Here is a 13,291-nt window from a genome sequence, read left to right as displayed (position 1 = left end):
TCACAACAACACACACACACTGATGATACAATAGAGTCACACATCACAACAACACAAACACACTGATGATACAATAGAGTCACACATCACAACAACACACACACACACACACACACACCCACACACACACACACACACTTCAACTTTAAAGGATATATTTCCTGATTCTAAACCCACAAGTTAGTCTCAGATCTCAACAGTTTCGCTTCAGGCTCAGACTCTCATGTCCAGAACCTTCTGGCTGTTTCTGTGGAGGACATGGAGATCGTGAGTCCAGGCTGGAAATAAAGGGGTCTGTGGGTTGTGATGCCAGATGGCTGCAGGTTGAGATGATTAGCATCCGGGGCTCCGGACGCTGAGGCTCGACGACGAGGTTCCAAGAAGTCGTCGAAGCTTCAGGATCGATGGTGAAGATCGACGAGGAAAATATGAAACCTGGATGTCGTGGACGAGTCGTTGGCGGACGACCTGACGGAGGCGCTGGAGAGAAATATAGCGCGAGGAGGAAGAGTTTGGCAGGAGGAGTCGGACTGTTGGGAAGAGACGGATGGAGATGCTGACATGAAAAGAAAAGGGAGAAAAGGATTAAAAGCGAGGGAAGAGCTATGAGGCAACTTCAGCAGGAGTGCGTGAAAGAAATACTCCAAATATGAAAGTGCATCGTGAATGTTGTTCTGTTTCATCATGTTTGGACATTTCCACTCATCCCTCTCTTTTTTTTATCCTCCCTGTCAAACCATGTTTTTCAAAAACATCTGAGAAAAAATGAAGAAAAATACATAAATAATAATATAATAAAACAAATAATTGAAATGTATATAAACAAATATCATAAAATATAGAAAAATAAAGTGTGTCTTTACAGCTTAATCTCTAAATTACACAACTTTTTGCCAGATAGTGTATATTGTAAGAATTAAAAAAAGAAGATAGCGAAAACGAACATTTAATTATCAATTTATTCACTTAGGCAGGAGAGATTGCGTCAGTTAATTAAACAACAATGTAATTCACTTCTGTACTTGTGTACTGATGTTTATTGTAACTATTGTATTTAGTATTATTCTTAATTTCATTATTTTTAATATATGTGAACTGCTGTCACAACTTATATTTCCACAATGTGGGAAGAATAAAGGTGTATCTATGTAAAAACAAATGTGTTTGTGGTATTCCTTGTGTTGTCTCTGGGTCAAGGTCAACAATCTCCCTATCTTCCCTAAAAAGATATGCGATCGTTGACCTTGACACAAACACAAGGGATACCACAACCACATTTGATTTTGGGCCTTTGAGTCACCTTGACCTAGAAACAAACAAAAAGGATGGCACAAAAACATTTGTTTTTAGGCCTTCGGGTCACTTTGACCCAGTGACAACACAAGGGATACCACAAACACATTCGTTTTTTTGGGCCTTTGGGTCACCTTGACCCAGAAGCAAAAACAAGAGATACCACAAACACATTTGTTTTTGGGCCTTCGGGTCACTTTGACCCAGTGACAACACAAGGGATACCACAAACACATTCGTTTTTTGGGCCTTTGGGTCACCTTGACCCAGAGACAAAAACAAGAGATACCACAAACACATTTGTTTTTGGGCCTTCGGGTCACCTTGACCCAGAGACGAACAAAAGGGATACCACAAACACATTTGTTTTTGGGCCTTCGGGTCACCTTGACCAAGAGACGAACAAAAGGGATACCACAAACACATTTTTTTTTTGGGCCTTTGGGTCACCTTGACCTAGAAACAAACAAAAGGGATGGCACAAACACATTTGTTTTTAGGCCTTTGGGTCACTTTTACCCAGTGACAACACAAGGGATACCACAAACACATTCGTTTTTTGGGCCTTTGGGTCACCTTGACCCAGAGACAAAAACAAGAGATACCACAAACACATTTGTTTTTGGGCCTTCGGGTCACCTTGACCCAGAGATGAACAAAAGGGATACCACAAAAACATTTGTTTTCTGGCCTTCGGGTCACCTTGACCTAGAAACAAACACAAGAGATACCACAACCACATTTGTTTTTGGGCCTTTGGGTCACCTTGACCTAGAAACAAACAAAAGGGATGGCACAAACACATTTGTTTTTAGGCCTTTGGGTCACTTTGACCCAGTGACAACACAAGGGATACCACAAACACATTTTTTTTTGGGCCTTCATGTTTAATAATTGTCAAAAATAAAGATGATTAATTTAAAAGTTGCTGGAGTCACTGTATCCTCTCGTCCTCAGTATTCCTGTGGATCTTCATTCGTCCTTTAGCTGCGGAGGACGTAATGACTGCTGCCATCTAGTGGCCGGAAGTTTAATTGCGACACAAAAACAAACTCCATGAATATTTTCACTTTAACTGTAAATAAGAAATTTTAATAACTCCATAGTTTACACAATATATATATATATATATATATATAAGAGAGAGAAAATATAACCATAAAAGAACCATATAAGAATAACAAGAAGTAAAATATAATTTGAAAGCCAAAAAGAAGGTACAAGTACTGAGGTACATCCCCTTGGCAACCACAGATTTCGGCGATTTCGTCTATCGCGGGTTATTTTTAGAACATATCTAAACGAGGAACCGCTGTACAATGACAGTAATGACAATAATGAAACGTACTCGTCCGTCCCTCGACGCGTGACCTCCATGACGTCTCCTCTCGTCCTCAGCTATGTCATCAGCACGCTGGAGCTGATGGTGGCCGAAGACTACATGATCGTGTACCTGAACGGCGCGACCCCCCACCGGAGGATGCCGGGCCTGGGCTGGCTGAAGAAGTGCTACCAGATGATTGACAGAAGGTCTGCTGGATGCGTGTCTTGATTTCACCGGAATCTCACTGATGATGTTTGTCCTCAGGCTCAGGAAGAACTTGAAGTCCTTCATTATTCTCCATCCGTCGTGGTTCATCAGGACAATCCTGGCCATCACCAAACCCTTCATCAGGTAATCACCGCTTCCTGTCAGAGTCTGTTCGGTCCAGAAGGATCTTTTTCAACCTTCCTGAGAAGAGTTTTTATCTGACCTGAAGGCCACTGAGGTCCACCTTGATTCTTGTGTCCTCAGCTCTATGGAAGTAAATCACTGCCATAATATATTGAACCTTTCAGACGTTGAAACTTAAAACTATAAGCATTTTAGTATTTTTATTTAATTAGATTAAAAAAATGTCTAATCAACCCTTATGTTGTCTCTGGGTCAAGGTGACCCAAAGGCGAAAACAGATGTGTTTGTGGTATCCCTTGTGTTGTCTCTGGGTCAAGGTAAACAACCTCCACCACTGCATATGTATTTATGGCAGCAAGGAATGTAGTTGGCCTTCGGGTCACCTTGACCGTGACACAACACAAGGGATACCACAAACACATTTGTTTTTGAGCCTTTGGGTCACCATGACCCAGAGACAACACAAGGGATACAACAAACACATTTTTTTTCAGACCTTCGGGTCACCTTGACCCAGAGATGACACAAGAGTCTAAAGGTTGAATTTGGTTTTACTGGATAATTTAATAAATAAATTGAAATTTCCTAGGTTTTAGATTTTGATAATCTAATGTCAATTATTAAAAAATCCAATTCTCAAATCAATATTTTTTTATTTAAATCTAAAAAAAAATAGCAAGGTTTTTTTTTCTGGTCCATTTAATGAAATCTCAGAAATGTGTCAAAATGTTTCTAAAATTATAATTAAGGTTAATTGAAATGCTGTGAAATTAAATAATTTATGTTTTTATAAATATATATCTATACTTTTACTTTTTTTTTGTTTTACAATTTCACCTCATCTATTTTCATTCAGTCATATTCACTAACCTTTTTTTTCTTTTTTAACAAATTGTATATACTATTAATGTACTTTAATGCTCTTGATACTTTAGCTACTACAAAGAGTATTTAAACAAAATACAATCGATAAAAAGATTTATTTTGTATTTTTAGTTCAAACTATCCATGTTCAACTCGGGTACATGGAACATACAACAAAGACAACAAAGATTTCCTTTTGAACTGAACCCAACCCTTGCTAGCTTAGCTTAGCTTAGCTTAGCTTAGCTTGTAAAAACACTGGTAGCTACAAGTGAGTCACAAAAGTCTTCTGTTAAAAACAAATAATATCAAATAACATTTTTATTGAATTTTTCATAGTTCATTTTTTCCACTTCAACGGAAGCATCCCGTCTGTCTTGGGTGTTAAACTACATTTGCATCATATGGAAGTACATCCGTGCCATTAGAACTGATATAATACATTGATATTGATATAAAAAATGTCAATACTTTGTGTACTTCTAATTCATCATGTGATCATCTACGCGTCACATGATTGGCTAAAAAAAAAAAATAGCTCTGTGCTCTGTTAGTATAGTCTGGTGACGCTATTGTACAGAAATAACATTTTTATACTGAATTTAAACGACTACCAATTAACAAATATTGAATTTAGAAAACAAAAATTTAAACGATTGGAATTACAACATAAAACTCCATGTGTAAAAATAAATGTATTCATTTTTGAAAATATTCCGATTTTTCAATTATCAATTGAACCTTTTGATACGAATTGATTGAATTCTGTTTAAAAAAAAAAGGAATTAATTAATTGAAAAATATATCAAAGTTTTACATTATTTTTATTATGCTTGTTTTATCATGATACTTTACTATATCACAGTAAAACTACTCATATTTATACGCCTGTGACTCACATTATAAATGATAAAACTAAGTACAATGACCTTGACTCACACATTAGTTTCAGTTTCTTTTTATTCTTCAAGTATCAACTATTTATACACTTTCAAAGATCTTACTTCGGCGACAAGAGTAAGTAAGTAAGTCAGTAATATTTATTTATATAGCGCTTTTCGAGACCAGGGTCACAAAGCGCTTAAACAATCAAAACAATACTCAAAAAAGTACACACTTTAAAGATCAAGATAATACCGAGAACAACACAGGAGTTCGAGAAATTCAAGGAAAAGCCTGAACAAATAGAAACGTCTTAAGGTGTTTCTTAAAGGAGTCAGTAGATCATCAAACACAGATGTTTCTTGAAGGAGTCAGTAGATCATCAAACACAGATGTTTCTTGAAGGAGTCAGTAGATCATCAAACACAGTTGTTTCTTGAAGGAGTCAGTAGATCATCAAACACAGATGTTTCTTGAAGGAGTCAGTAGATCATCAAACACAGATGTTTCTTGAAGGAGTCAGTAGATCATCAAACACAGATGTTTCTTGAAGGAGTCAGTAGATCATCAAACGCAGATGTTTCTTGAAGGAGTCAGTAGATCATCAAACACAGATGTTTCTTGAAGGAGTCAGTAGATCATCAAACACACATGTTTCTTGAAGGAGTCAGTAGATCATCAAACGCAGATGTTTCTTAAAGGAGTCAGTAGATCATCAAACGCAGATGTTTCTTGAAGGAGTCAGTAGATCATCAAACGCAGATGTTTCTTGAAGGAGTCAGTAGATCATCAAACGCAGATGTTTCTTGAAGGAGTCAGTAGATCATCAAACACAGATGTTTCTTGAAGGAGTCAGTAGATCATCAAACACAGATGTTTCTTGAAGGAGTCAGTAGATCATCAAACACTGATGTTTCTTGAAGGAGTCAGTAGATCATCAAACACAGATGTTTCTTGAAGGAGTCAGTAGATCATCAAACACAGAGATGTTTCTTGAAGGAGTCAGTAGATCATCAAACACAGATGTTTCTTAAAGGAGTCAGTAGATCATCAAACACAGATGTTTCTTAAAGGAGTCAGTAGATCATCAAACACAGATGTTTCTTGAAGGAGTCAGTAGATCATCAAACACAGATGTTTCTTGAAGGAGTTAGTAGATCATCAAACACAGATGTTTCTTGAAGGAGTCAGTAGATCATCAAACACAGATGTTTCTTGAAGGAGTCAGTAGATCATCAAACACAGATGTTTCTTGAAGGAGTCAGTAGATCATCAAACACAGATGTTTCTTGAAGGAGTCAGTAGATCATCAAACACAGATGTTTCTTGAAGGAGTCAGTAGATCATCAAACACAGATGTTTCTTGAAGGAGTCAGTAGATCATCAAACACAGATGTTTCTTGAAGGAGTCAGTAGATCATCAAACACAGATGTTTCTTGAAGGAGTCAGTAGATCATCAAACACAGAGATGTTTCTTGAAGGAGTCAGTAGATCATCAAACACACATGTTTCTTGAAGGAGTCAGTAGATCATCAAACACAGATGTTTCTTAAAGGAGTCAGTAGATCATCAAACACAGATGTTTCTTAAAGGAGTCAGTAGATCATCAAGCGCAAAGAGAGAAAGATTGATTTGATGGAAAGAGGAAAGGAACGTAAAAAAAAAAAAAGTCGCAGTAGTCGTCATTAAAAAACTCGGAACCGTTCCTCGCGAGGAAAAAGTCACCGTCAGCGCTTTTGTCGCCGCAGCACCAAGTTCAGCAGCAAGATCAAGTACGTGAACAGCCTGGACGAGCTTCAGCAACTCATCCCCATGGAGTACATCCAGATCCCAGAGTGCATCATTAGGTAGGTCCCCCCCCCCTACCACCCCACTTTAATCTCCCATCATGCCTCTGGAGCTTCACCTCTCGTTGACCTTTCACCCCCCCAGCGTGGACAAGGAGCTGAAGGAGTCGGCGGAGAACTCCAAGTAAGTCCTGGTCTCGTCCGGATGGTTACGGTGCGAGTGCTGGAGCCGAAGGATTCAAAAGTTGCTAAAGATGCTAAACTTATGATCTCGTTCATCAACGGCGGCGCCAGCGATCGATTCCTCTGATAACGCCGACGAGAACAAGGTCTGATTAATGCGTCGCGGTTTCTGATCCATATCTCGCGCTGGAATACGGGTTAAACCGGGTCAACGGCGTTGAACAAATGAACTTTGAACCCACGAGCAACGGATCATGATGTCGTAGAAGAGTTTTGACTGTGAATTATTAACTTTTAACTCTTTTTATCGTTTTAATAAAAACAACTTTTCTACTTGAACGACGCTATTGAAGAGAATTTGAACAATTCAACGTATAAACAAAATAAACAAAATAAATAAAATAAATAAAATAAATAAAATAAATAAAAAATAAATAAAATAAAATGTTAAACTGATCCAAGAAGAGAGTTTAGGGTTTTAAGGTTTTTAACGAAATATTTTCAAAGAAGAATAAAACCCACGATCATAATGAAAAACATTTTAATTTGAGACAACACAAGGGATACCACAAACACATTTGTTTTTACATTTGATTGATACACCTTTATTCTTCCCTTTTTAAATAGTTTAAAATCATTTACATTCATTTGAACAAACTCAACATCAAGGTGTCGACGACCCTCTCAGTAACGGGGACCTGAACAGCTCCCATGATGCTTTGCCGCCCAGTCCACCGATCCCAGCTGTCGACGACTGTTGACATGGCAACTTGGACTTAGAATTGAAATACAGTGTCGTAGCAACGACAAGAACAAAGACACAGAGTTTTGCATAAAAGTATTTTGAATACCAAAACACGCACAAACCGCAAACAGGTTGTGGGTGTTGTACACACCTGTGTGTAGCACTTGTTGTAGAAAAGCTAAAACTATAGCATGTTTCTCTTATGTTGAAATAATTTCAGATAATTACATTTAACAACAACGTAGAGGGTTAGAGCGCCGAACGGTCCGTCTATGACCAGACTGAACAAAACCCAGTCTAGACTCAAAAAGTAAAAGTATCTTCTGGGAACTTGTGTAAAGTTTTCTAGTCTCTCTGGTTTCATCACAATTTCAAACAGCGCACAACTATTTTCTTTAAAACTTTGTCAAACTGAACACTTTACTAGCTAGCTTAGCTTAGCCAGTCAATGACAGGACAATTAACCAGTGAAGTGTTGACGTGGCCTCGTGATACAGTTGTGTAATGAAGACACTGTATCATGATACAGTTGTGTAGTGAAGACACTGTATCATGATACAGTTGTGTAGTGAAGACACTGTATCATGATACAGTTGTGTAGTGAAGATACTGTATCATGATACAGTTGTGTAGTGAAGATACTGTATCATGATGCAGTTGTGTAGTGAAGATACTGTATCATGATACAGTAGTGTAGTTAATACACTGTATCATGATACAGTTGTGTAGTGAAGATGCTGTATTATGATACAATTGTGTAGTGAAGACACTGTATCATGATACAGTTGTATAGTGAAGATACTGTATTATGATACAGTTGTGTAGTGAAGATACTGTATCATGATGCAGTTGTGTAGTGAAGATACTGTATCATGATACAGTAGTGTAGTGAATACACTGTATCATGATACAGTTGTATAGTGAAGATGCTGTATCATGATACAGTTTTGTAGTGAAGACACTGTATCATGATACAGTTGTGTAGTGAGGACACTGTATCATGATACAGTTGTATAGTGAAGATACTGTATCATGATACAATAGTGAAGTGAACACACTGTATCATGATACAGTTGTGTAGTGAAGATACTGTATCACGATACATCTGTGTAGTGAAGATACTGTATCATGATTCAATAGTGTAGTGTACACTGTATCATGATACAGTTGTGTAGTGAAGATACTGTATCATGATACAGTTGTGTAGTGAAGATACTGTATCATGATGCAGTTGTGTAGTGAAGATACTGTATCATGATACAGTGGTGTAGTGAATACACTGTATCATGATACAGTTGTGTAGTGAAGATGCTGTATCATGATACAGTTGTGTAGTGAAGATGCTGTATCATGATACAATTGTGTAGTGAAGACACTGTATCATGATACAGTTGTGTTGTGAAGATACTGTATCATGATACAGTTGTGTAGTGAAGATACTGTATCATGATACAATTGTGTAGTGAAGATAATGTATCATGATACAATTGTGTAGTGAAGATACTGTATCATGATGCAGTAGTGTAGTAAAGACACTGTATCATGATACACTTGTGTAGTGAAGATACTGTATCATGATGCAGTAGTGTAGTAAAGACACTGTATCTTGATACAGTGTCTTTACTACACTACTGTATCATGATACAGTAGTGTAGTAAAGACACTGTATCATGATAGAGTTGTGTAGTAAAGACACTGTATCATGATACAGTTGTGTAGTGCAGACACAGTTTTAATATGTTTCTATATGTGTCCTAATCATCTAATATATGTTCATTAAATGGTTCTTGTTCTTCGTCTCCAGGATGAACAGCTTCCTGTACGGATCAGAACCGGCAGCTGCTGCCAAGACAAAGTGAGTTGAAAGTTCACATCTGGACCAAACTATTGTCACATTTAAGGAAGTAGATCAAGTGCCAGAATATTGAAGGATCGTATTTAACGTCTAAACATTGAATTTTTTATTGAAATGTTGTTGTTTTTTAAAAGCATTTAATCATTTTCTTTTAAATAATTGACTAAAGGTATTACTTCATTATAAGGTTGAATTTGTTTTTATTGAATAATTTAGATATTTTTGAATTATTTAATTAAACGTAAATGAATGTTTGACATTTTAATTCCAAATATTGTAAAATAAATGAATTAAATTGTGTATTTTTTTTTTTTATCTTTAGCTTTTTTAATTCAATATAAAAGTGATCAAGTTGCTCGGTACTCTTATAGTAATGTCTGGTGGCACCAAGTACAAGTACTTCAGTACCATCGGGATACTTAATGGTTAACTTAATATTACCATTTTAAATGTTGTATTGTATTTTATTTTAAATCTTTTAATGATTCATTGAATTCAATAATTTCTATATTATAATGTTGATTTTTACATTTTCTTTAATTATATATTTCCAAAATGAAAGATTTATTTTTATACACACTTTGATATTCTATCATTTCATGAATAAAACCATAATCAATTAAATATTGTTTAAATTCAATATAAAAAAATGTATTAGAATTTAAAAGTCTAGGAAGATTTTAAAAATGTAAAATTTTGAAAATGTATTTTTAAATAATTAGAATCACAATATCAAACTATGTTTAAAAGTATTTTAAAAAGAAAATACTCAAACTTCTTGATTTTACTATTAAAAAACATGACGTGGGTTTACTCCGGACACTCCGGTTTTCTCCCACAGTCCAAAAACATACAGAGGTTGATCGAGAATTTGGGGAAATTGTCCGTAGGTATGAGTGTGTGTGTGAATGGTTGTCTGTCTTCGTGTGTCCTGAGACAGACTGGGGTCCTGTCCAGGGTGTCCCCTGCCTCTCACCCTATGATACTGGGATAGACTCCAGTCTCCCCGCGACCCCCCATAAGGGATAAAGTGATAGAAAATGAATGAATGAATATTTCAACATGAAAATGATAGATTAAAATTTAAAAAAATAGTTAAATGCCAATAAAACAACAACATTTCAATAAAAAAAACATAAAACATAAACTATTTATAATTGAATCTTGTGATGATACTCTTGTACTTCTTTGTCTGACGGGAATATTGTGTCTGTGCCGCAGAGAGAGTGAAGGCGGAGCCAGCAGCTCCTGAGACTCTCGGCTCTTCTTCTTCTTCTTCTCTTTCCTCTTCTCCTTCTTCTTCTTCTCCTTCTTCTTCCTCTTCTTCTTCTTCTTCTTCTCTGGAGCGTCTTCGTGAGTGTCAGTCACTAAAGTAGACACAGGAGTTTCACACTTTAAAAAACACGGTAGAATAAAAACCCCGGAGGCAGAAAACTCACCTGCGCCGAGGTGGTGGTTCTGGTTCTGGTTCTGCTGCCGCGAACACAATTACACACCAGAGAGTCTCTGAGCGGATCGGCTCGTCGACACCGTCGTGCCGCAGTCGAGCAATAATCGCATCATTTACCGGCTTCACGGCCGAACTCTTTTAGATTAAGAGTCGACTCGGAAACAATAAACGCAGCCGCGCGGCCCAAAAGAACCGCAACCTGGAACTACTTCAGTGAACTCTGGTCCGTCTTTCTACTCGTGTGAAGTTCTTATCGTCGTGACGACTCGTCCTCGACTCACTCGTGAGATCAGTACTTGAGGAAAAATCATGTTTTTCTAAAGTGTCTTATTTTCTATTTATTTCTTACTTTATTGTTCAGTTTCCTTAAAAAACATCTGAAAATATTTTATATTTTTTCGATGATTTTCCCGCGAGAAGAAAATCTATTTTTTATCGTCCGGAAAATCATACTTTAGTGAAGCTTGACCTCAAAATACTGAAGTATTTGATGTTTATTCATGTGGAAATATTTCTGTTCATTTAGAAATCACCACTTTTATCAAAAAACTGTTTTTTTTCAACATGATTGACATATTTCTGGCATCAATTCAAAACTTAGATGAATGAATTAAAATAAAATGAACTATTTGATTCAATTAAATAAAGAATAATACAAAAAAAAAGTTTGATAATTTTGCGAATTAGAATCCAAACATTTTCTAACTTAGTTATTCTTCAATAAATCCTATTTTTCCTCTTAATCGACAAAATAATAATTTGAATTAAAAACACAATATTCACTTAAACATTCTAGTAAAAAAAAAAATGCATTCAAAATATTTATTTGAAAACAAGAACGAGTGGATTTGATTATTTTGGTAAAAGAGAATTATTGACCAAAAATGGAACAAATTTCTGAGTAAATATTTAAATGTATGAACTGGTCGATCAAATAAAATGACAAATCAATTTCATTTTTTTTTTCTCAGCATTTTAATCAAATTAAATAAATATATATATCTATATATATATTTTTTTTATAAAGATCCATTTCTGGATTATTGACTTAAATGTGCTAAATAATTAAAAGTTAATTTCACAATAAATTAGGTTTTCATTTTGAATTGACAAAATCATAATAAAAAAACATGAAATTCACTTAAAAAGCCAATAAAAACTCTTAATTAATGACATTTTATTAGACACAAGAAACTTAGATTTGATTTTCTTGATGATAGAAAATAATCGACCAAATAAAGGATGTTTTTATTGATACAATAATGTATAAATGATGTTTATTTATCGTGTGATTTCTTGAGAATTCAATATTTATTGTTTTAATTTATTATATTTTATCGCCTTTTTTCTAAGCTCTCACTGTCTGTGCCAAACCTTTATTTTAAATAACATTTTTCAACTATCAAAGGTTCTTTTACAGCAACGTTACAATGTATTTTTTTAACTTAACTTAAAGAAAATCATTCGATGGATAATTTCTTTAATTTGCCCTCAAAAAATTCTATGAAATGACAGATTTTGACTCTAAAAAAAAGGTGTAAATTTTTAGAAAAACATGTTTTTCTCAAGTGAAGCCGCTGAGAGTTTGAAGCTCAGGATCACAGAGAAGCTGATCTTGTCGTCGTCACTTGAAACTCGTCGTTGTCGGTGAAAACTGTTAAATTACGAGACAAAAATGAACTTTGTGAAGCACAATATTGTTCTCGTGTGCGTCTGTCGCTGCATGTTTCCTCAGACGTTTCTGCCGATTCAGAGAAAGTGCAAAAGATTGAAAAAAAAACACTGTCTGGTGATGAAATAAAGACAAAAGAAACGTCTCGACTCATGTTCAGTCTTTTTTTTATTATTATTGCTTTGATGAAACGAAGAAACTTGTTTTTAGGTACAACAAACACAACAACACAACACATGAACAACACAAAATAATGATCTTTGTTTGCTTCTAGCGAAGATGTAAAGTATCTGCTCTGAGTGTCTGACGGACGACGAAGCTCTTTAACATTTTTTCAAGGCAGAAAATGGAAATTATATCTGAATTTGTTTTTAAAACACAGCAAATTTTGGGGCAAAATATAAGATCAGGTCAGAAACGATAGAAGTTTATCAGTGACATCAGAAATGGTTGAATCGACCTTGAAACTTTTTATTGAAATTATTTATTGATCTGTTTTGAAAGGTTAGATTTAAAAAAATAAATCAAATACAATAAAAATATTTACAAAATTAATGCAATTATTTTTATATACATAGATTTTGACGTTATTCCAATACTAAAAAAATCATTGTCTTAATTCAATATTTTTTTATTCGTAGTCTTTTAAATTCAATGTTAAAAATGTTGGTATAACATGATTTGTTTTAATCAAGAAGTGATAAAAACAAGACTTACATGTTTTATTGAAATTTAATTTTTTTATTTATTTAAATAATAAAATGAAATTATTTTTACACATAGAGTTTAATTTACTAAATACAATAATTACATTTTAAATTTTTTGAATTTCATTTTTTGTTGTTCGTAGCCTTTTAAATTCAATGTAAAAATGTTGGTATAAT

At 35.0% G+C, this 13,291-nt stretch overlaps 1 protein-coding gene across 2 annotated transcripts in view; it reads left to right on the top strand.

The window, feature by feature from the left end:
- prune2 (prune homolog 2 with BCH domain) overlaps nt 1–12,556 on the top strand; it is a 28,074-nt gene extending 15,518 nt beyond the window's left edge. For both annotated transcript variants that reach the window (XM_087790579.1, XM_087790578.1), the window contains 6 exons: nt 2,692–2,823; nt 2,882–2,968; nt 6,464–6,562; nt 6,648–6,686; nt 9,235–9,285; nt 10,507–12,556. In XM_087790579.1, coding sequence (XP_087646705.1) covers nt 2,692–2,823; nt 2,882–2,968; nt 6,464–6,562; nt 6,648–6,686; nt 9,235–9,285; nt 10,507–10,537 — 439 coding nt within the window. In that variant the 3' untranslated portion in view covers nt 10,538–12,556. The remainder of the gene's footprint in view (nt 1–2,691; nt 2,824–2,881; nt 2,969–6,463; nt 6,563–6,647; nt 6,687–9,234; nt 9,286–10,506) is intronic.
- The last annotated feature ends 735 nt before the right edge of the window (nt 12,557–13,291 follow it).

Source organism: Callionymus lyra, chromosome 5, assembly GCF_982586985.1.
Source record: "Callionymus lyra chromosome 5, fCalLyr1.hap1.1, whole genome shotgun sequence".
In the NCBI taxonomy this organism is placed as follows: Eukaryota; Metazoa; Chordata; class Actinopteri; order Syngnathiformes; family Callionymidae; genus Callionymus; species Callionymus lyra.
The sequence above is the reverse complement of the archived record's forward strand: the minus strand, read 5'-3'. Positions and strand labels throughout refer to the sequence as shown.